This window comes from Heterodontus francisci, chromosome 5 (assembly GCF_036365525.1).
Source record: "Heterodontus francisci isolate sHetFra1 chromosome 5, sHetFra1.hap1, whole genome shotgun sequence".
NCBI classification, from domain to species: Eukaryota; Metazoa; Chordata; class Chondrichthyes; order Heterodontiformes; family Heterodontidae; genus Heterodontus; species Heterodontus francisci.
Genome location: NC_090375.1, coordinates 33,381,756 through 33,406,761, shown reverse-complemented (window position 1 = coordinate 33,406,761; position 25,006 = coordinate 33,381,756). Strand labels below are relative to the sequence as shown.

The 25,006-nt window shown below is 44.5% G+C and overlaps 1 protein-coding gene across 5 annotated transcripts in view; it reads left to right on the top strand.

Moving 5' to 3' along the window:
• The window catches only part of LOC137369804 (focal adhesion kinase 1), a 717,355-nt gene that overhangs the window by 427,734 nt on the left and 264,615 nt on the right, over positions 1-25,006 (top strand). For all 5 annotated transcript variants that reach the window (XM_068031302.1, XM_068031301.1, XM_068031300.1 and 2 more), the window contains 2 exons: positions 8,965-9,042; positions 23,241-23,348. In XM_068031302.1, coding sequence (XP_067887403.1) covers positions 8,965-9,042; positions 23,241-23,348 — 186 coding nt within the window. The remainder of the gene's footprint in view (positions 1-8,964; positions 9,043-23,240; positions 23,349-25,006) is intronic.

Here is a 25,006-nt window from a genome sequence, read left to right as displayed (position 1 = left end):
CTAACACCTTCTGCACTTCCGGGGCCCATATCCCTCTATTCCCTTGCTATTCATACATTTGTCAAGATGTCTCTTAAACGTCGCTATCGTATCTGCTTCCACCACCTCCCCTGGCAGCAAGTTCCAGGCACTCACCACCCTCTGTGTAAAAGACTTGCCTCGCACATCCCCTCTAAACTTTGCCCCTCTCACCTTAAACCTATATCTCCCAGTAACTGACTCTTCCACCCTGGGAAAAAGCTTCTGACTATCCACTCTGTCCATGCCGCTAATAACTTTGTAAACCTCTATCATGTCGCCCCTCCACCTCCGTCGTTCCAGTGAAAATAAACCGAGTTTTTCCAACCTCTCCTCATAGCTAATGCCCTCCAGACCAGGCAACATCCTGGTAAACCTCCTCTGTACCCTCTCCAAAGCCTCCACGTCCTTCTGGTAGTGTGGCGACCAGAATTGCACGCAATATTCTAAGTGTGGCCCAATTAAGGTTCCGTACAGCTGCAATGTGACTTGCCAATTTTTATATTCTATGCCCCGACCGATGAAGGCAAGCATGCTGTATACCTTCTTGACTACCTTATCCACCTGCTACTTTCAGTGACCTGTGGACCTGTACGTCCAGATCTCTCTGCCTGTCAATACTCCTAAGGGTTCTGCCATTTACTGTATACCTCCCACCTGCATTAGACCTTCCAAAATGCATTACCTCACATTTGTCCGGATTAAACTCCATCTGCCATTTCTCCGCCCAAGTCTCCAACCGATCTATATCCTGCTGTATCCTCTGACAATCCTCATCATTATCCGTAACTCCACCAACCTTTGTGTCGTCCGCAAACATACTAATCAGACCAGCTATATTTTCCTCCAAATCATTTATATATACTACAAACAGCAAAGGTCCCAGCACTGATCCCTGCGGAACACCACTAGTCACATCCCTCCATTCAGAAAAACACCCATCCACTGCTACCCTCTGTCTTCTATGACCGAGCCAGTTCTGTATCCATCTTGCCAGCTCACCTCTGATCCCGTGTGAATTCACCTTTTGCACCAGTCTGCCATGCGGGACCTTGTCAAAGGCTTTACTAAAGTCCATATAGACAACATCCACCGCCCTTCCCTCATCAATCATCTTCGTCACTGCCTCAAAAAACTCAATCTAATTATGTCCCCAGAAGGGACAGAACCTGAATTCTGTATTCAGTTCAGGGTTTAGTTTGGCTACTCAATAAAACTTTGACATTTTGATTAGTTAGTAAGCCAGTAACAATATGTAGAACAGATGACTTCAGAAACGGCAGTTTTGTGTAATACTGAAATCAAAAACTTCACATTATTAAAACCATTGGACATTTATAACTTATCAGCCTTTATTATATTTAAAATGTTCATATTACCCATATGCAATTGCGAAGCGGTGGACGCGTAAGGCTGGGAGAGGAATTCACCGCAGAGAGAGGGTGAACGGCTGGCAATCCGGGAAAGAAATGCTGATGAAGACCCTGCCAGTGGTTGCCAAGCTTGGCCAACTGGACAGGAAGGCCACATGGCTGTGTTTGGGGAGCCCGTCCATGGCGGCGATCAGGAGGAAGAGCGGCCACATGGTCCCGGCAGCGGCTCCCGCTCACTCGGCGACTCCGTGTTGTTTCCACGCAAACTTTCCCCACAACTCCGGCTCGGCTCCCGGATCCCGATCCCAGGAGCAGTACATCATTGTAAACGGGACAATGGTGGGAGCTGATGAAATGTTTTATTACCTGCACCCGCTCACCCCCCTCGCACCCCCTTCCCCCCACCCCCCTCGCACCATCTTCCCCTCGCACTCCCTTCCCCTGCACCCCTCTCCCCTACCCCCTGCAGCCCCCTTCCCAGCTCCCCCTCGCACCCCCTTCCCTCCACCCCTTCCCACCGCACCCCTCCTGCTCACACCCCCTCCCCCCCCCTCTCCCCGCACCCCTTCCTCCCACCGGCATCCACCTACCCCTGTGTAGGGGCCTGAACAACCCCACTGCCTTGTGGGCGTCTCGGGAGAGACCAAGGCTAAGGGAATAAACCCTAACAGAAAATCCGGAGCGGAACCCCGAAGGCGATCATGTGTCACCTTTGGCATGTTTCCGGCAGTAGCTGCAGCCATACCAGTGCCAAACGTCGTGCTCTGCACTCCTTTGGACCCCACCAGGAAGGCCAAGAGGCGGGTTTTGACGCTTGGGCAACTCACAACCTCCATACATCCACCCAGGCATGCGCCATGGACTCCATAGTCGCCTCACAGCGACCAAATCAACACGGAAGGCAGCAGTTACGGGTTATAAGTACAGCTCAATTGGCGTAGAGATTGGGCGCCACGGGTTGCCTTTGTCGGTGGGAGAGGTCATTGCGTCTCACTGGACAGCTACCGCCTGCCTCAAACCGGGCAGCCCACGGTCAGTAAGGTTCTGTCCCGCCACAGCCCACCTGCTTCAATGGTGGCTTGGAGCTCAGGGTCATTGCCCGACAAGTGGACTGTAACACCGCACCAAACAGCACGAACAAAAAAGGAAAGAAGGTACCAGCCCTTCGTTTTGCAAGCTGGAACGTCAGAAATATGTGTCCTAGCCTGTCGGAAGACCTTACACAAATCAACGATTCTCAGAAGACCGCCATCATTAACAACGAGTTCAGTAGACTCAATGGGACATTGCAGCACTTCAGGAGACACGCCTCCCTGCGAGCGGATCTCTAAGAGAGCAAGACTACACCTTCTTCTGGCAGGGTAGGGATCCTGAGGAACCAAGGCAGCTTTGCCATCAGAAACTCTCTGCTCAGCATGATAGAGCCATCCTCAAATGGCTCAGAACGCATACTGTCCATCCGACTGTTCACCGCCTCTGGTCTAGTACACCTACTCAGCATCTAAGCTCCAATACTCTGCTCCCCACCTGAAGCTAAAGACCAGTTCTACGAGGAACTCCATAGTATCATTAGTAGCATCCCCAACACCGAACACCTGTTCCTGCTGAGGGACTTTAATGCCAGGGTTGGGGCCGACCATGACTCATGGCCCTCCTGCCTTGGGCGCTATGGCATTGGTAGGATGAATGAGAATGGACAGAGACTGCTTGAGTTGTGTACCTATCATAACCTCTGCATCACCAATTCATTCCTTCACACTAAACCCTGTCACCAGGTTTCTTGGAGGCACCCAAGATCACGTCACAAGGCGAGCCTCTTTAAACAGCGTTCAAATCACACGCAGCTTCCACAGTGCGCTGCGCAAATGACTACTGGCAACACCTATGCAGTCATATTCAGCTGGCCTCTGACACCGGAAATATCAGAGGAATGTATGATGGCATTAAGAGAGCTTTTGGGCCAACCATCAAGAAGATCGCCCCCCCCTCAAATCTAAATTGGGACACAATCACTGACCAACGCAAGCAAATGGACTGCTGGGTGGAACACTACCTAGAACTGTACTCCAGGGAAAATGTTGTTACTGAGACCGCCCTCAATGCAGCCCAGTCTCTGCCAGTCATGGATGAGCTGGACGTACAGCCAACAAAATCGGAACTCAGCAATGTCATTGATTCTCTAGCCAGCGGAAAAGCCCCTGGAAAGGACGGCATTACCCCTGAAATCATCAAGAGTGCCAAACCTGCTATACTTTCAGCACTGTACGAACTGCTTTGCCTGTGCTGGGATGAGGGAGCAGTACCACAGGACATGCGCGATGCCAATATCATCACCCTCTATAAGAACAAAGGTGACCGCAGTGACTGCAACAACTACCGTGGAATTTCCCTGCTCAGCATAGTGGGGAAAGTCTTCGCTCGAGTCGCTTTAAACAGGCTCCAGAAGCTGGCTGAGCGTGTCTACCCTGAGGCACAGTGTGGCTTTCGAGCAGCGAGATCCACCATTGACATGCTGTTCTCCCTTCGTCAGATACAGGAGAAATGCCGTGAACAACAGATGCCCCTCTACGTTGCTTTCATTGATCTCACCAAAGCCTTTAACCCCGTCAGCAGACGTGGTCTCTTCAGAATGGATTGGATGCCCACCAAAGCTACTAAGTATCATCACCTCATTCCATGACAATATGAAAGGCACAATTCAGCATAGCGGCGCCTCATCAGACCCCTTTCCTATCCTGAGTGGCGTGAAACAGGGCTGTGTTCTCGCACCTACACTGTTTGGGATCTTCTTCTCCCTGCTGCTCTCACATGCGTTCAAGTCTTCAGAAGAAGGAATTTTCCTCCATACAAGATCAGGTGGCAGGTTGTTCAACCTTGCCCGTCTAAGAGCAAAGACCAAAGTACGGAAAGTCCTCATCAGGGAACTCCTCTTTGCTGACGATGCTGTATTAACATCTCACACTGAAGAGTGTCTACAGAGACTCACTGACAGGATTGCGGCTGCCTGCACCGAATTTGGCCTAACCATCAGCCTCAAGAAAACGAACATCATGGGACAGGACATCAGAAATGCTCCATCCATAAATATCGGCGACCACACTCTGGAAGTGGTTCAAGAGTTCACCTACCTAGGCTCAACTATCACCAGTAACCTGTCTCTAGATGCAGAAATCAACAAGCGCATGGGAAAGGCTTCCTCTGCTATTTCCAGACTGGCCAAGAGAGTGTGGGAAAATGGCGCACTGACACAGAACACAAAAGTCCAAGTGTATCAAGCCTGTGTCCTCAGTACCTTGCTCTACGGCAGCGAGGCCTGGACAACGTACTTCAGCCAAGAGCGACGTCTCAATTCATTCCATCTTCGCTGCCTCCTGAGAATACTTGGCATCAGGTGGCAGGACTGTATCTCCAACACAGAAATCCTCGAGGCGGCCAACATCCCCAGCATATACACCCTACTAAGCCAGTGGCGCCTGAGGCCTGAGATGGCTTGGCCATGTGAGCCGCATGGAAGATGGCAGGATCCCCAAGGACACATTGTACAGCGAGCTCGTCAGTGGTACCAGACCCACCGGCCGTCCATGTCTCTGCTTTAAAGATGTCTGCAAACGCGACATGAAGTCCTGTGGCATTGATCACAAGTCGTGGGAGTCAGTTGCCAGCGATCGCCAGAGCTGGCGGGCAACCATAAAGGCGGGGCTAAAGCGTGGCGAGTCGAAGAGACTTAGCAGTTGGCAGGAAAAAAGACAGAAGAGCAAGGAGAGAGCCAACTATGTAACAGCCCCGAAAACCAATTTTATCTGCAGCACCTGTGGAAGAGTCTGTCACTCTAGAATTGGCCTTTATAGCCACTCCAGGCGCTGCTTCACAAACCACTGATCACCTCCAGGCGCTTAACCATTGTCTCTCGAGACAGGGAGGCCAAAGAAGAAGAAGGACTTTCATCCTGTATAACTGAAAACTACCATGTCTTCAGTGTTTTAGTTGTTGCACTGAAAACCTTTTCTTGGTGCCTTGGGTTAATTCACAGTGTTTTGTGAATATTTCTGCCTATTTGTACCTTTGTCCCACTGCCCTGCCCCCGTATCATGATTCTTGGCAACAGAGTGATAAAGTAGCAGGTAAACTTTTGGTTGAGTGAAAATTTTTGTCTTCAGACTTGTGTATACCTTGCTATGCTATTAATTTATAATTACGTCGCATTTTTTCAATGAGCCAGCATTTTGAATTTTTTCTAGGGATATATTACTAAGTCATTAGATATATATGCTGTGAGTTGAACATCATCTTTACAGATACAGTAAATTATTTCAATATTGGACAAGAATTTGCACAATAATTGAAAATTTCGATTGTGTTAAATAACAAAAAGCATTCCCTCATCTAGGTGCAATCTCTTATGATGTATGTCATCTTATTTTAGAGCTATTAAAATTTTGAACGAGAAAGACAGCTTAATGTTTTAGCTATAAATCTAATTTATAAATAAGGAAATTGTTGAAAAATAAAAGTATGGCACAAGTGTATAGTGTGACATGGCTAGTAGTAAATCAATTTTAAGAACATATGAAGATATGCATTAGGAGCAGGAGTAGGCCATTCGGCCCCTCAAGCCTGCTCCGCCATTCAACAAGATCATGGCTGATCTGATTGTAACCTCAACTCCACATTCCCGCCTACCCCTGAGTCAGAACATACACTAGATACAAGGCATGTGTATGTTTTTGAGTTTGTAATCTCAGTTGTAATATTAAATTTGTAATAGCTTAGCAATAATTTTGTTTGCCAAATTAATTTAATTATTTCTAAATTGGGGAAGAACACAATATGATTTTTAGCCGAGTGGCGGCTTCCTGTGCCGTAATGACTCTATGACTCTAGTGGAAGGCGGCACCAATCTAACAATACGCAGTATATGATCTTGTACAACACCACATTAAACTGATGAAAGAAAAGCACAATGCTGTCAATATGCATGAAACATGTTAGTGAGGATCAGCAGGTTAATGAACAGCTCCAGGAGATGAACAGCTATAGATAATTTCAATATTTCCACAGTATGAAATATTTGAGAATCACACTGAAGTGGAGCAGTTAATATGGATAAGGCTCATCAAGCATTGTGCTCAAAATTGCTTCAGCCATGTGTGTTTGTTCTTTTTTCACAGTTTGAATAGCAAGACTTTTTTTCCTTTTATCGTCGTTATACAAAGAAGATTATCACAAATGTTATAGCAATACCTTCACTTTCTGAGATCTGTTTCAGGAGTGTTTGAATGTGCATGTAAGAGCAGGAGGAGGCCATACAGCTCCTCAAGCCTGCTCCTCCATTTAGTGAGATCATGGCTGATCATCTACCTCAACTCTTTACCGTCCAATCCCCATGCCTTTTAATTTCCTTAGTGCGCAAAGAAGCTCTCGGTCTTAGGCTTGAATGAACTCAATAACTGATCATCTACAGTCTTCTAGGGTAGAGAATTCCAAAGATTTGTAATCCTCTGAGTGAAGAAATTTCTGCTCATCTCATTTAAATGGCCAGCCCCTATCCTGAGACTATGCCCTCTAGTTCTCTCAGCCAGAAGAAGCAATCTCTCAGCATCTACAATGTCAAGCCCTCTCAGAATCTTATATGTTTCAGTGAAATCGCCTCTCATTCTCTAGAGAGTATAGGCCTATTCTACTCGATCTCTGTTCATAGGATAACCCTCTCATCCCAGGAATCAATCTAGTGACCCTTCGTTGCAACCCCTCGAAGGGAAGTATATCCCTTGTAGGTACAGAGGCCAAAACAGTACTCCAGGTGTGGTCTCACCAAAACCCTGAACAATTTCAGAAAGACTTTGTTACTCTTGTATTCCAACTTGCTTGCAATAAAGACCAACATACTATTTGCCTTCCTAATTACCTGCTGTACTTGCATCTTACCTTCGTGTTTTGTGCACAAGGACCCTCAAATCCCTCTGAATACTGACAATTTAAAATGAATTCTGTTTTTCAATTCTTCCAAAGTGAATAACTTTGCATTATCCCACTTTATCTGCCACCTTCTTGCCCACTCAGTTAACCTATTATTCCTTTGAAGATTCTTTGTGTCCTCCTCACAACTTACTTTCCCACCTAGCTTTGTGTCATCAGCAAACCTGAATCCATTACACTTGGTCTCGTCATCTATGTTATTGACATAGATTATGAATAGCTGAGGACCCAGCGCTATTCTTTGCGGCACCCCACTAGTAACAGCCTGCTAACTTGAAAGCAATCCATTTATTCCTACTGTTTTCTGTCCTTTAACCAATCCTCTATCCATGCCAATGTACTGTGCAGCAACCTTTTGTTTGACACCTTGTTGAATGTCTTTTGAAAATCCAAATACACCACGCCTTTGCTTTTACCATCCCTGCCAGTTACATCCTCAAAAATGATTTCTTTTGAAAAACCATGTTGACTCTGCCTAATCATCATATGATATTCTAAGTACCCTGTTACCACTTCCTTAATGGTGAATTCCAGCATTTTCCAGATGGCTGAGGTGAAGACAGACATAAAATGTTTGTTTAATTTCTCTGCAATTTCTTTATTTCCTATTATACTTTCTCCTTTCTTAGCCTCTGAGGGACCTATGTTTATTTTTGCTACGCTCTTTCTTTCCACATACTTGTAGAAATTCTTACAATTTGTTTTTATATTTCTTAGTAGTTTATTCAATTTTTTGGTCATCCTGGTTTCCCAAACACTCTCAATTCTCAGGCTTGCTACTGGTTATATATTATAAGCCTCTTCTTTTGAAATATTTAGACTATAGAAATTCTTCTCAGGAATTTATCAGTGAATACATTTGGTAGCAAAACATACATTGCATTATAAATGTGATTATTTGACAAAATTGTGCTCTGAACATGGTAAGGGAAAGTGACTGAGATTTATGTTATAGAAGCAAGACTACTTCTTTGGTTCACTGTCATGAATATTAATGATAGGCATTAAAGTGTTGTCTCAAGTGACCAGAATTTATCGTCTCCTTAATATTTCTCCTTCCGAATTAACTAATAGCTTGACCCTTAGACCATTTAGGACGAGTTTATTGTGAGCAGAACCTAGAATAAATGATGAGCTTGAGTAATGCAAATAGTAGGCCATGGTGCTCAGCTACTGTGAGTATCTTTCAACATGCTCTTCATTAAAGTTTAAAGCTGCAGTCCCTTCTTTCAAATACCATTCGACCAGATTTTAATATAGTCAGCAATTTAATTTTAAGACTTGCTCTTAAGTCAAAGTAGATATGAATAGAGAAGGGTTGTCAAGTCACGGATTGGTTGGTAAAATAGATTGAATATTTTGAAATTTGATCTTACGGTTTTAATTTTACTTGGAATTTAGAAGTGATGTCACAGTGTGTAGGTCTGTGCTGCCGCCATGGCTGCAGAGTATTAAATATATGTAATGATTTTGTGCGTGTATAATTTCTTCTGGTATTTGAAGAGCCTAATTCTGTAATGTGCATAACTTAAAGCAGAATTTATTGAATGCTGCAATTCCTATCAATCACTTCTGTGTTTTTTTCAATCTTTAACAGTCAAGCTGGATAATTTCGGTGGAATTAGCAATAGGACCTGAAGAAGGCATCAGCTATCTTACAGACAAAGGCTCTATGGTACATATCTTCATAACATTCTTTTCACCAAAATAGTCTATGTATTCCTTTCTTTCTCCTCCCAATAAAACAAAATTTTAGTAATTGAAAGTTAATATTTACTTGTCAAAACATGGGTTAGCAAATTACGCTCATCACAGTTTTTGTGAAGGTGAATCATGGCTGACAAATTGGAATGAGTTCTTTGGTGAATTAATGGATAGGTTTGAAGAAGGTAGTGCAGTTGATGTGCCCTTTGAAAATGCATTTGATAACGTGCCATATAATAGACTTGTGAGCACAATTGAAGCCCTAGGGATTAAAGTAACAGCATGAATTGAATAAAAGCAAAATACTGCAGATGCTGGAAATCTGAAATAAAAACAAGAAATGCTGGAAATACTCAGTAGGTCTGGCAGTTCTGGAGAGAGAAGCAGAGTTAACATTTCAGGTCAGTGACCCTCCATCAGAACTGACAAATATTAGAAATGTAAAAGGTTTTAAGCGAGTAAAGCAGGGGGTGGGACAAGAGATACAAAAGAGAAGGTGTTGATAGGTCATGGAACAAAGACAAACGGTATGTTAATGGTATGGTGAAAGACAAAGCGTTAGAACAGACAGGGTGTCAATTGACAGTAAAATGTACAGCCCTGGCCCAAAGCACAAACATGAAAAAAACAGTGGGTAGGCACAGTAGAAAGAAGCTAAACAAACTAAAATAAAATAAACCAATAAAAAAGAAAAAATAACTAAAACTAAAAAGGGGGGCCCGCCATGCTCTGAAATTATAGAACTCAATGTTCAGTCCGGCAGGCTGTAGTGTGCATAATCGGTAAATGAGGTGCTGTTCCTTAAGCTTATGTTGATGTTTGCTGGAACACTGCAGCAATCCCAGGTCAGAGATGTGAGCATGAGAGCGGGGTGGAGGGGTGTTGAAATGGCCAGCAACCGGAAGCTCAGGGTCATGCTTATGGACTGAGCGGAGGTGTTCCACAAAGCGGTCACCCAATCTGCGTTTGGACTCCCCAGTGTAGAGGAGACCACATTGTGAGCAGCGAATACAGTATACTAAATTGAAAAAAGTACAGATAAATTGCTGCTTCACCTGAAAGAAGTGTTTGGGGTCTTGGATAATGGGGAGAGAGGAGGTAAATAGGCAGGTATTACACCTCCTGCGATTGCAGGGGAAGGTGCCGTGGGAAGGGGACGAGGTGGTGGGGGTAATGGAGGAGTGAACAAGGGTGTCACGGAGGGAACGATCCCTTCGGAATGCTGACAGGCGAAGGGAGGGGAAGATGCGTTTGGTAGTGGCATCACGCTGGATGTGGCGGAAATGGCGGAGGATGTTCCTTTGGATGTGGAAGCTGGTGGGGTGGAAAGTGAGGACAAGGGGACCCCTGTCGCGGTTCTGGGAGGGAGGGGAAGGGATGAGGGTAGAGGTGCGGGAAATGGGCCGGATACGGTTGAGGGCCCTGTCAACCACAGTGGGGGGAATCCTCGGTTGAGGAAAAAGGAAGACATATCAGATGCGCTGTCGTGGAAGGTAGCATCATCAGAGCAGATGCATCAGAGACGGAGAAACTGGGAGAATATTTATTTATTTAGAGATGCAGCACTGAAACAGGTCCTTTGGCCCACCGAATCTGTGCCGACCATCAACCACCCATTTATACTAATCCTACATTAATCCCATATTCCTACCACATCCTCTCAATTCCCCTACCACCTACCTTCACTAGGGGCAATTTACATTGGCCAATTTACCTATTAACCTGCAAGTCTTTGGCTGTGGGAGGAAACCGGAGCACCCGGCAGAAACCCACACAGTCACAGGGAGAACTTGCAAACTCCACACAGGCAGTACCCAGAATCGAACCCGGGTCACTGGAGCTGTGAGGCTGCGGTGCTAACCACTGCGCTACTGTGCTGCCCTTAAGGAGGCCAAAACTGTACACAATATTCCAGGTGTTGCCTCACCAAGGCCCTGTATAATTGCAGCAAGACATCCCTGCTCCTGTACTCGAATCCTTTCACTATGAAGGCCAACATACCATTTGCCTTTTTTACCGCCTGCTGCACCTGCATGCTTACTTTCAGCGACTGGTGTCCGAGAATATCTTGATCTTTTTTTTGAAAACTGTCGTTGAGACATCTGCCGTCTCAGTTTCTCTGCCCCCCTCACTCACTCTAACCTGCCGCCCTCTGAATTTGCCGCACTCCGTTCTCTCAGGTCTAACCCCGACATTGTCATCAAATCTGCAGACAAGGGTGGTGCTGTTGTTGTCTGGCGTACTGACCTCTACCTTACAGAGGCTCAGCGCCAACTTTCAGACACTTCTTCCTACTTCCCGCAGACCATGACCCCACCACCGAACATCAAGCTACTGTCCACAGGACTGTCACTGACCTCATCTCCTCTGGAGATCTTCCCTCTACAGCTTCCAACCTCATAGTCCCACAACCCCGGACAGCCCACTTCTACCTCCTTCCCAAAATCCACAAACAGGACTGTCCCGGCAGACCCATTGTTTCAGCCTGTTCCTGCCCCACTGAACATATTTCTTCCTATCTTGACTCTATCTTTTCTCCCCTAGTCCTGTCTCTTCCCACCTACATCCGTGACTCTTCTGACACCTTACGTCATTTTGACAATTTCCACTTTCCTGGCCCTAACTGCCTCCTCTTCACTATGGACGTCCAATCTCTCTACACCTCCATCCCTCACCAGGTCGGTTTGAGGGCTCTCCGCTTCTTCCTTGAACAGAGGCCCAACCAGTCTCCATCCACCACTACTCTCCTCCGCCTGGCTGAACTTGTTCTCACGTTGAATAACTTCTCCTTCAACTCCACTCACTTCCTTCATATAAAAGGTGTTGCTATGGGTACCCGCATGGGTCTTAGTTATGCCTGTCATTTTGTGGGATATGTCGAACATTCCTTGTTCCAGTCCTACTCAGGCCCCCTCCCCCAACTCTTTTTCTGGTACATTGATGACTGTATCGGTGCCGTTTCCTGCTCCCGCCTGGAACTAGAAAACTTTATCAACTTTGCTTCTAATTTCCACCCTTCTCTCACCTTTACATGGTCCTTCCCTTCCTCGACCTCTGTGTCTCCATCTCTGGGGATAGGCTGTCTACTAATATTCATTATAAGCCCACCGACTCCCACAGCTACCTCGACTACACTTCTTCACACCCTGCCTCCTGTAAGGATTCCATTCCATTTTCCCAGTTTCTCCTTCTCCAACACATCTGCTCTGATGATGCTACCTTCCACGACAGCGCATCTGATAATGTCTTCCTTTTTCCTCAACCGAGGATTCCCCCCCACTGTGGTTGACAGGGCCCTCAACCGTGTCCAGCCCATTTCCCACACCTCTACCCTCACCCCTTCCCCTCCCTCCCAGAACCGTGACAGGGTTCCCCATGTCCTCACTTTCCACCCCATCAGCCTCCACATCCAAAGGATCATCCTCCGCCATTTCCACCACATCCAGCGTGATGCCACTACCAAACGCATCTTCCCCTCCCTTCCCCTGTCAGCATTCCGAAGGGATCGTTCCCTCCGTGACACCCTCGTTCGCTCCTCCATTACCCCCACCACCTCGTCCCCTTCCCACGGCACCTTCCCCTGCAATTGCAGGAGGTGTAATATTGCCCATTTACCTCCTCTCTCCTCACTATCCAAGACCCCAAACACTCCTTTCAGGTGAAGCAGCAATTTACCTGTACTTCTTTCGATGTAGTATACTGTATTCGCTGCTCACAATGTGGTCTCCTCTACACTGGGGAGTCCAAACGCAGATTGGGTGACCGCTTTGCAGAACACCTCCGCTCAAGTCTGTAAGCATGACCCCGAGCTTCTGGTTGCTTGCCATTTCAACACCCACCACCACCCCCGAACATCAACGCAAGCTCGAGGAACAGCACCTCATTTACCAATTATGCACACTACAGCCTGCCGGACTGAACATTGAGTTCTATAATTTCAGTGCATGAGGGGCCCCCCTTTTTATTTTTAGTTATTTTTTCTTTTTTATTTATTTTAGTTTGTTTCTACTGTTCCTACCCACTGTTTTTTTTTTCATGTTTGTGCTTGGGGCCAGGGCTGGTCATTTTACTGTCAGTTGACACCCTCTCTGTACTAACGCTTTGTCTTTCACCATACCATTAACATACCATTTGCCTTTGTTCCATGACCTTATCTGTGACCTTGTCCTATCAACACCTTCTCTTTTGTTATGTCTTGCCCCACCCCTGCTTTCCTTGCTCAAAACTTTTACATTTCTAATATTTGTCAGTTCTGATGAAGGGTCACTGACCTGAATTGTTAACTCTGCTTCCCTCTCCACAGATGCTGCCAGACCCGCTGAGTATTTCTAGCATGGATATGAAAATAGCTCAGAGACAGAAACAGAGATTAGCGGTGAACAGTTATTTTCAGACTGCAGGGGAAGTATGCAGTAGTGGCCCCAGGGATTGATATTGGTACCACTGCTCTTGTTAATATATATATATATATATATATATTAAAGACCTAGACCTAATATAGGGTGTTCTCTTCTGGAATGACAGTTGGTGAAGGATAGAACTGGAGCCAATCTTTAAACATATTTATGTAGAGTTACACATTGCAAGTATATACCTTCTAACTCAACCACCACAGCTTTAGTCTGTGTCTATTTATGGGGCTGAAGTGAAAGCCCATTTAATGCCCACATCTGCATACTATTAAACATAATTAATATAGGGTACCAAAGTTTGCAGATGACAAGAACTTGCAAATGTAGTAAACAGTGAGGAGGATAGTAACAGACCTTAAGAGGACATAGACTGGTGAAATGGACAGACACATGGCAGATTAAATTTAATGCATTTTGGGAGGATATAAACAAATTTTACAATTTTAAAGTGGGTACAGGAAAATAGAGACCTGGATGCTCACGTACACAAGTTTTTTAGTTTTAGAGATACAGCACTGAAACAGGCCCTTCGGCCCACCGAGTCTGTGCCGACCATCAACCACCCATTTATACTAATCCTACACTAATCCCATGTTCCCTACCACATCCCCACCTGTCCCTTTGAAGGTGTCAAGGCAAATTGATAAAACTGTTTTTAAAAAAAACATATGGAATCCTTGGCTTTCTACTTAGAGGCATGGATCACAAAAGCAAGAAAATTATGCTAAATCTTTACAAAACATTGGTTGGGCCCCAGATGAAGTATTGTGTTCAATCCTGGGTACCAGACTTTGTCAAAGTCTTGGAAAAAGTACAGATTCTAGGGATGAAGGACTTTAGTTATCTGGAGATAATAGAGGGACTGTGATTTTTCTCCTTGAAACAGATAAGGGAAATTTAATAGTGGTGTTCAAAATCAATAGAAATTTTGATAGAGTAAATAAAAAGAAACTGGCAGAGGACACAGATTTAAGATAATTTACAAAACAACCAGAGGGTAGATGAGAGTTTTTTTTTTACATAGCAATATAATGATTTTGGAATAAACTGCATAGGACGATATCCAGAATGGCCTCCTTCTGTGCTATATAATTCTATGAGATCAGCCAAATCAGTAGAGATGAGAGGTTTAAAAGGAGAAAATTGTAAAGTTGCAAACTGATTTGGGGAAAAGAATTTATAAAGTGAAAAGATAACTTGTTTTGAATGTTGGCAAAATGTTTTGCCTGAAATATTATTCCATCTTCTATCTTTACGAATGCTGATGGAATTACTATGTATGGTACTTTCTGTTTCTGCTTCAGTAGAAGCAAGAGTGCGAACCTGATCTGTAGAGCTCAGTATTGCTGAATGGATCATTACCCCTGAACCTATCAGTATAACTGTATTGCTTCTCTTCACTCATTATTAATGGTTTTGATCAGTTCATCAGTTCTGCAAGCTAATACTGGTCCAACAAGATTTTTTCTCTTTTCCTCTTCAAACTAAGATGAATCAGTTGTGCTGCACAAGGTTTCATTTGACTGATGGATATGTTGAGACATGAGGAGTTTGATTTGTATCGTGAAAATCAAGAGGAAACTCAAAAAGCAAATGCGTGTGCTTTGCTCTGCTAATAATTTTCTTTTCTTTGAAAAAATAAAATTATCTTTCCTCTAAAAATATATACATGACCCAGACATGTATATAGGGCAGCACAGTGGCGCATAGGGCAGCGCAGTGGTTAGCACCGCAGCCTCTCAGCTCCAGCGACCCGGGTTCAGTTCTGGGTACTGCCTGTGAGGAGTTTGCAAGTTCTCCCTGCGACCGTGTGGGTTTCCGCTGGGTGCTCCGGTTTCTTCCCACAGGCAAAGACTTGCAGGTTGATAGGTAAATTGGCCATTGTAAATTGCCCCTAGCGTAGGTAGGTGGTAGGAGAATGGTGAGGATGTGGTTGGGAATATGGGATTAATGTAGGATTAGTATAAATGGGTGGTTGTTGGTCGGCACAGACTCGGTGGGCTGAAGGGCCTGTTCCAGTGCTGTATCTCTCGATGACTCTATGAGATATATACTACAAATTGGTGCACTTAAAAAAGAAAACCTTGAATGGTGCATTAAAATAGAATGCATGCTAAGACTGCACTGGTGAGATGCTGATTTGTTTTTCCTCATACAATTGGACTGAAGGGAAGCAGCAAGCAAGTTGTATTTGGTGGGTTGCCTGGGAGGTGGGTGGGTAACCGAAGAGGCCCAGGAGAGAAATTTAAGAGTTTACCTTCAAATAAAGTGAACAAAATGTGCCTGATTCTAACTGTATTCTCACTGTATATAAATCTCTATTTGAGTATTTGTTTTCTTCCCTGTCCCTCTCTGCCCAGTTCTCTCCCCTTTTATCACATCCTATCCTGAAGATGTTGGCTCCTATGGAGTACAACTATATGGGACCAGCAGTACTAAGTCATCATGCCCAGGTGGCCTTTTTGTGTGCGCCTAGGCACAATAGGCTATTCTAAATGTGGGTCATCACCAGTGAACACAGTCCTGTCCCTGTTTATGGCGGCACAGTGGCGCAGTAATTAGCACCGCAGCCTCACAGCTCCAGGGACCCGGGTTCAATTCTGGGTACTGCCTGTGCGGAGTTTGCAAGTTCTCCCTGTGACCGTGTGGGTTTCCTCTGGGTGCTCCGGTTTCCTCCCACAGCCAAAGACTTACAGGTGATAGGTAAATTGGCCATTGTAAATTGCCCCTAGTGTAGGTAGGTGGTAGGGAATATGGAATTACCATAGGGTTAGTATAAATGGGTGGCTGTTGGTCGGCACAGACTCGGTGGGCCGAAGGGCCTGTTTCAGTGCTGTATCTCTAAAATAAAAAAATAAAATTAATATGTATGCAATACACATACAGTCAAGTGTAGTTACTGGGTACAGATCAAGAGGATCCTTTGCTGCACTTTCCTCTGCCATTGTATTCAACACAATGGCCAATTGCAGTGCCCCAACTACCACTTCAACTAAGATTAGGTAACTCAGCATCAACTGGATGGGGTGCTTGCCCACTGAGGCTTCAGGACAGCTCCCTATTGGTTGATACTTATTTAAACATAGATAATATTATTTGGGGAGATGTTTCCAATTAATATAAATGTACAACAGTGAAACTTTTAAGTTACGATCTTTGTAGAAAAGCTTTATAATTACATGGGTGGCAGCACAAGCTTAGCAGTAAATATACTGTTTCTGTTAAGAACGTAGCATGGTTGACATAGGAAAAGTAGAAAGATTGACGGCACAGAAGGAGGCCATTCAGCCCATCGTGCTGGCAGAGAAAGACCTATCCAATCTAATCCCACCTTCCAGCTCTTGGTCCGTAGCCCTTTAGGTTATAGCACCTCAAGTGTTTTTTAAATGTGCTGAGGGTTTCTGCAGTTAACACTCTTTCAGGCAGTGAGTTCCTGACCCCACCACCTTCTGGGTGAAAACATTACTCTTCAAATGCTCCTCTAATCCTTCTACTAATTAATTTAAATCTGTGCCCTGGTTATTGGTCTCTCTGCTAATCTAGGCCCCTCAGAATTTTATCTGCCTCATTTCAAACATCAATTCCATAAATAACGGATCAGATCAAAACTTTGCAGTTCTGCCACATCCAGTCGTGAATGGTGGTGGAAAGTTAAACAACTAACCTGAGGAGAAGGCTGCACAAATCTCCCCATCCCCCTCCCCATCCCCCTCCCCCTCCCCAGTGCAGAAAGATTTGCAACCATCTTGGCCTCCTCCTGAGGTCCCCAGCATCACAGATGCCAGTCTTCAGCCAGTCCGATTCACTCCATATGATATCAAGAAATGGCTGAAGGCACTGCGTACGTCAAAGTCTATGGGCCCTGACAACATCCTGGCTGTAGTACTGAAGACCTTTGCTCCAGAACTAGCTGTGCCCCTAGCCAAGCTGTTCCAATATAGCTATAACACTGACATCTAAACAGCAACGTGGAAAATTGCCCAGGTTTGTCCTGTACACAAAAAGCATTTGTCAAATTGAATGCAAGATCTCCCATGAATCAATGTAATTGAGCATTGTTATTAAAACTAATTGATTATTAACTGGACATGGGCAATGGGGCCTGAAGTTTATAGAATTAAATTAATTTAAACTGAAAATGTGTTCAAGTAATTGCTGCACCTGAAGAAACAAGGCATTCTGATTTAAATTGACAGGTCTTATGAACCAAGGGAAGATCAGTTGGCTGATTTTGAACTCATTTACACTGAATTTGAAGTAATTGTAGTATCAGTATTTGAAACAGGCATGAGTCAATTGACTGCTGGTCACTGCAGCTGCAGATCATTAATGATGGATTAATGTGACCATAGGTGCCTGTGTATTTAAAATTCTGGGCTCACTATGGTAATCATCCCTGAACAGGGGGACAATAAGTGAAAACTCGGCATGCCGACCTGGGGTGGGGCATGGTCAGTTTTGTGGATGGGGACTGCTTTGGGTGCTGGACTTCTGAACCAGAGTACAAGATCAGGGAAACTTAAGCATAAGTGGTTATGGGTGTGACTCACTTGTGTTTAAATTCCTTTTTTTTGGTGCTATTTCAGTCAATTCTACCCAGATATCGGGGTAGAAATGTGCAGAAACTCCAGGCCTAGATGATATTTGCATCACCTTGACATTGCAATACAGTAAGTCCCATCTGTATGAAAAAGTCAGTACATTGGTCCTGTCTGAGTGTATCTTATTTTGATTCAATAAACAAAACGGCCATGGCATTTTAAAATGCTTTGTTCACATTTAGAAAGAGCCCATTACTTCTTTGCGCATAGCCATTTGCTACAGTTACTTTGTGTGGAAGCCTGTCTGATATGAGCTCTTGACATTCTTATAAGTATCAAAAGTTTACTGTAAACTTTACTGCACTATAGAGTTGTTCAAAGATCACAGTAAGCACTGGGCATTTTAATGGCTATTCTTTGTTCTTAATTTGCAATTCCAACCACAACCACACAACTATGATACTTTGTTTGGAGTGCCATCTTGTGGAACATTTTATTTATGGCTGTAAAAAGTCTTTCTTTGGCCTCCTTATCTCGAGAGACAATGGATAAGCGCCTGGAGGTGGTCAGTGGTTTGTGAAGCAGCGCCTGGAGTGGCTATAAAGGCCAATTCTGGAGTGACAGGCTCTTCCACAGGTGCTGCAGAGAAATTTGTTTGTCGGGGCTGTTACACAGTTGGCTCTCCCCTTGCGCCTCTGTCTTTTTTCCTGCCAACTACTAAGTCTCTTCGACCCGCTGTAAAAAGTATTGCTTGTAATACAGCTATCCAGCATAAATGTATCACTGTGAGTAGAGATGCTTTAATTCCTTAAGCATAATGTGTGTTGATTTCTTCCAGGCTCTGCTGCTTTAGTTAAAGACTGGCCACTTATAATTGCAGTACAGATTGCAGGAGTACAGCATTGCATCTTTTGAGGAAAGAAAGGAAAGACTTGCACATTTTGCCCAACCGATGGATGGCGCAAAACACTTTACAGTCAATGACATACTTTTGAAGTGTTGTCACTGCTGTAATGTGGGAAATGTGGCAGCCAATTTGTACACAGCAAACTCCCACAAATAGCAGTGTGATAATGACCAGATAATTTGTTTTTGTGTAGTTGATTGAGGGATAAATATTGTCCAGGACATGGGGACCCCTGCTCTTCTTTGAAAAAGTGCCATGGGATCTTTTATGTCCACCTGAGAGGGCAAACGGGGCCTTGGTTTAACCTCTCATCCAAAAGACAGCACCTCCACTACTGCAGCACTCCCTCGCTGCTGCACTGGAGTGTTACGCGTGATTTTTGTGCTCAAGCCCTGGAGTGGGACTTGAACCCAGAACCTTATGACTCAGATGCCAGAGTGCTACCAACTGAATCAGGACTGACACTGAAGTGAATTTCATTCCTACCTGGCTTCTCATGAGATTACCCTTGCGTCTTTTAACTCCTGGTTTCCACTCTGGAAAACTGTTTGGTTGGTTGCTGCTGTGGGAGGGCCCCTGTACTTGACCCCAACTACTGATAATAGTGGGACTAGTTCTTTGTATGTGCAATAAATAGAGTGCCCCTGACATTGGTCTCAGTGCAAGGAGAAAGGATAACATGGCAGTCACCAGTTTCTGAAGCTAATAATTCAAACTTTCAAGGGCATAAGCATTTTGGGGCAGTGCAGACAGTTTTGGCAGCAATATGATATGTGGGATTTCACTGTTGGTTTTGTGTCATAGTAGTTGATGGAAACATGAATTGGATTGAAAGTTCACATCCACTGAGAAATGTGTTTGTGGTAAATTGCATCTTAGTACATATGAATCATTTTTTAAAAACAGATTTGGTAATTCCCTAAAATGGAAAAAATGTGATTACAACTTATTGAAATGCATTGGGTTCTTAATTCTGATGCTGTAACCGTAATTTTCTTAAACTAATTTTACAGCACTGTATTTTCAAGCATGCTTTTCATCTGTTCCTTGAACAAGACTGTCATCTGGAGTGAGATGGACTAATTTTGGTTTGTAAAAAGTATCATTTGGCATAGCTGCACAGCTTTAAATAAAATTTAGAATGAACTTCTGTTTTTTTTTTGTGGATAGAGCAAGGAATTTCTCTGTGTCCTGGCCAAGAGTTAACCCTCAAACAACATCAGTAAAACAGAAGATCTAATCATAAATCACATTGCTGTCTGTGGGGGCTTGCAGTGTGCAAACAGAACTACGGGCTGAATTGTACACCCCCCCCCCCCCCAAAGAGCGGGATGGTGGGGGTGGGGGGGGGGGGGGGTGGCGTAAAATGGAGTGGGAGGCTTCGGGAGCTCTTTACGCAGGGCGGTGGCGGCGAAAAACGGCCTGTCTGCCCCAGGCCAATCAAGGCCCTTAAGTGGCCACTTAAGGGCCTTCGCCTGCCTTCATGGGGATTTTACCCGTGGCTAGTTGGGTGGCCGAGGCCCAAGAGAAGCTACCTGACACAGCAGGTTGCTCTCTGAAGGCTCGGAGTGGGGGGGGGCCCTCATGATTGGGCACCCTGTGCTCAATGGAGGGCCGCCCTCACTGCCCCACCAGAGCCAACACGCCCCCCCCCCCATCCCCCCAATTGACCACCCTTGCCTCGCCAGGTCCTAACCGATCACTCCCGGCACGGCAACCAAAACTTATCTTTGTTCCAGGCCTCCCTACATCTTCTCCTTCAAGCTGGGCTGTAGTCCCAGCAGTGGCCATCACTCACGGCAGTGCTGCTGGGACAGAGAGCTACCAGCCCGCTGATTGGCCGGCAGCTCTATTAGGAGGTACTTCCTCCCTCATGCGGGTGGACGTCCCGCCTCAGAACAATTAAAGGCCGGGGACCCGCAAAATACGGGTCGGGTCCCTAGGTGAGGCAGAAGTGGGCTCGCCACCGACTTTTCAGTCAGTGGCCGGCTCCCGTCCGCAAGGGTTCAATCCCGACCTACATTTCAAAAGTACTTCATTGGCTGTGAAGCCCTCCAGGACATCCTGAGGCTATGAAAAGCACTATACAAATACAAGTTTCTTCATTAGCAAGAAGGAAACCAGAAATCAAAAGATCAATTTTTATCTGTTCATTCATTAATTGCCAACTCTCCAAATGTCAGCTTGTTTCAAACTCATATATCTAGATTAATACAAGTGATACAGTACAAAAGCAGGGAAGTTATGCTGAACCTTTATAAAGCTCTGGTTAGGCCACAACTAGAGTACTGCATTCAGTTCTGGTCAGCACACTTTAGGAAGGATGTGAGGGTCCTCGAAAGGGTGCAGAGGAGATTTACCAGAATACTTCCAGGGATGAGGGATTTTAGTTACAAGGTAAGGTTGGAAAAGCTGGGGTTGTTCTCCCTGGAGCAAAGAAGATTGAGGGAGATTTGAAAGAGGTGTACAAGATTATGACAGGCTCAGATAAGTTAGACAAGGATAAACTGTTCCCATTAACTGATGGTGCACAGACTAGGGGGACACAGATTGGACAAGAGATGCAGGGGGAATGTGAGGAAGAACTTTTTTACGCAGCGTGTGGTAATGAGCTGGAACTGGCTGCCCACACGGGTTGTGGAAGCAGAGACAATCAATGATATCAAAAGGAAATTGGATGGGCACGAAAGAAATAAACTTGCAGGGCTAGGGGATCCAGCGGGGAAGTGTGACTGATGGGATTGCTCCACAGAGAGCTGGCATGGACTCAATGGGTCAAATGGCCTCCTCCTGTGCTGTAAATGATTCTGTGACTCCATGATGTAGAAGGTTCGATATCCTTTTAGTCACTGCAGTTTTACCAGATTTTTTTCATTTTCATTATAACCCTCTTGATACTAAAAATTGAGATTGTTTATGTAATCACACAGATATATTTATTTATATATAATGTATATGCACATGCTAGTATTGTTATGGCCAAGTGAGGAGGGGTTGAAGGGCCTCTCTCCTTTCTCTCTCCTTGCCAGACCACAACAGGTTTAGTTCTTTCTTAAAGTGGATGTACTGGTCAATTCAGTATGTGTTTGATTACTTGCTATGATCATAACAAGAACCAATCAGACACATTTTCTTGAATTAACAAAGAAAGAGGTTAGCTTTATGATACCTAAACTGAACAAACAAAATAATAATCAACGCACCAACTTTCACACTCACTCATACTAGAGGTTTACGCACACGCACAAATAGGTTACAGAGTGGGGAAAGGATTGGTTGAGTTAGAGTCCATTTAAAAAAAAGTATACAGTCTGTAGAGTTTGGTGATTCAGCTGCCTTCTCACTGAATTCAGCGGTCCTGAGGCTTTCAGTTTGAAGAGGTAGATGACTGGTTCTGTGAGTCTCTTGGAGAAAGTGATGTGGATGATTTCCTCTAATGGGGTTTCTGTTTGTAGCCGGAGTATACAAAGGTGGTCAGTCAACAAGCAGGATTTGAAAGCTTTCAAGCTGGAATGGAGAGAGACCCCCACGTAGAGTCTGCTCATGTCAGAGTCTAGTTGCTTCTCTTCTGCAGAGAAAAACACCAGCTTAAAACCACATATGGTCAGAGGCTGGTCACATGATAGTCACTCTGTCATTCAAACATAGCAGTTAGTAGTATTTCTCTCCTCAGTCCTTTGCAATGTAGGATACAGTGGTGAAAACTAGTTGATCATCTTAAACTGAAAGGATGACCTTGTTGGCAGCTTGTCTTTTTAAAATGTATTTTAAAAAATATATATAAATTCAGATCTCCAATCAATGGATTAAAGAAAATTATCATGCAACAATACACATTGGTGTCACAGTATATATATACAATGTGTATGTAATTTTAGATGAGTGCAATTTCCCATGCAGCAGGGCAGATAGAAGTGTTCCTAGGCATTTGTCAACGCCGGCCTAGGTGGTCATCAGAGTATGTAGGTTGAAGTTTGCTATGGTATCCAATCTATTTATTTTTATCCAATCTTCTGGGAGTTATTTATGTCTGGAACCATGGGCCCCTTTAAGGATGTTGGTACTGAGTCATTGGGCAGCAATCTTCAATTATATATGTACCAGTATATGTCTTCCGATTACACTTGAGACTTGTCTGCATTTTATATTCCAAGTTGTAAAAAAAATTTTCCAGATGAATTTTCTTTGGTATGTGGAAACTTTAATCCTCAACAGTATAGTATGTAAAGTTTTGACATTTTTTGGAGTGTGAAAGGACACACACTTTTATTGTTGTTCTTTAGTTAATAACACTTTTCTTGTTTTACAGCCAACTCACCTGGCTAATTTTAACCAGGTACAGACCATTCAGTATTCAAACAGTGATGATAAAGAAAGGAAAGGAACTTTGCAGTTAAAAATAGCTGGAGCATCAGAGGTAAGGCTCAGTATCAATTTATGTAGAATGCGAGCTGAACTCATTTTTTTTGAGTTTTCTGTTTCTGAAAAAGTGCTTTCATTGGGGTATAATTTCAGGAAAGTAGATCTCTGCACTATAATTGAGGTCTTGAACAATTTGCATTTCACCATACATTATATTGTTATTGAATCCCTACATGTATTTGGCTGGATCGAAGCTCCTGATGTGACAAAAATTTATTCTCGAGCAAATTTAACATCATGTAAATGGAGAGATCCAGACTCCAAGATCAAGTGGACAATATGTATTTCATTTTTGCACATTCTCAAATCAATTCTGAAAAGAAAACCTATGAAGAACTGAAAATTAGAGCCATTAGTAATTGCAGTGTGGTCTTTAAAGATCTTGCCAACAGTGGACTGACACCAAAAACTGGAGAAGGGAATAACAACAAAACTTGCATTTATGTAGTACATTTAACATAGGAAACCATACAATGAACTTAAAGTAAGTTAAAGAATTAAAATCTATAGGCTGAATTTTGCGCCACCCCAAAGAGCGCGATGGTGGCGTAAAATGGAGCGGGAGGCTTTGGGGGCCCTTCCCGATCCCTTTCCACCTCTGCCGCCACTTTATGGAGGGTGGCGGCAGCAAAAAACAGCCCACCCATCTCAGGCCAATCAAGGCCCTTAAGTGGCCACTTAAAGGCACTTAAGGGCCTTCTCCTGCCTCCATGCGGATTTTACGCGTGACAAGCGGGCGGCCAAGACCCGGGAAAAGCCGCTTAACAAAAGCAGGCGGTTTTCTGACGGCCTGGGTGGGCGCCCTCCTGATCAGGCACACTGTGCCCAATGGAGGGCTGCCCCCAAAATGCCCCCCAGTCGACCACCCTTGCCTTGCCGTGTCCCGACCAATCACCTCCGGTGAGGCAACCAAATCTTACCTTTGTTCTGGGCACCCCTACATCATCTTCTTCAAGCTAGGCTGTAGTCCCAGCAGTGGCCACCGCTCCCAGAGGCGCTGCTGGGACAGAGAGCTGCCGGCCACTGCTTGGCTGTCAGCTCTATTAGGTGGGACTTACTCCCTCAAGCGGGTGGAAGTCCCGCCTCAGAACAATTAAAGGCCGGGGACCTGCCAAATACGGGTCGGATCCCCAGACCAGGTGGAAGCGGGTTCGCCACCGACATTTCAGTCGGTGTCCGGCTCCCGTCCGCCGAGGGTTAAATCCCAGCCTATGAATCAGTTCTTACCACTCAATGGCGATGTATCTGTGTCAAAGACCTTTTGTTCTGTGGTCTAATCATGTGCATAAGCTGCACAACTTATCAGTGTTTCAGAGCTGGTCGACCCAGTAATCTGCAGGACAGGTTATTTGAGGGAGAGGTAATTGACTTTATTCATAGATCCAAATTGTTGATTTTGCGTTGTATATTTTATGTTTCTTTACGGCAAGTAACTATACTTTTGCATAAACAAATGTGGATGGCTTGTGTTTGATCTTCAAAATTATTTTTTCTGTTAAATTTCTTTCTGTAACACTCTTTGCATTAATAAAATATACTTGAAATTTGTTTCGCACGTTTTATCTGTTTCTTATTTGTCAGACCACCGACACTGATTAGTCAATGACTTGTACAAAAGAAGCAAAGATAGCAGTTGGACTGGTCTCATTCCCG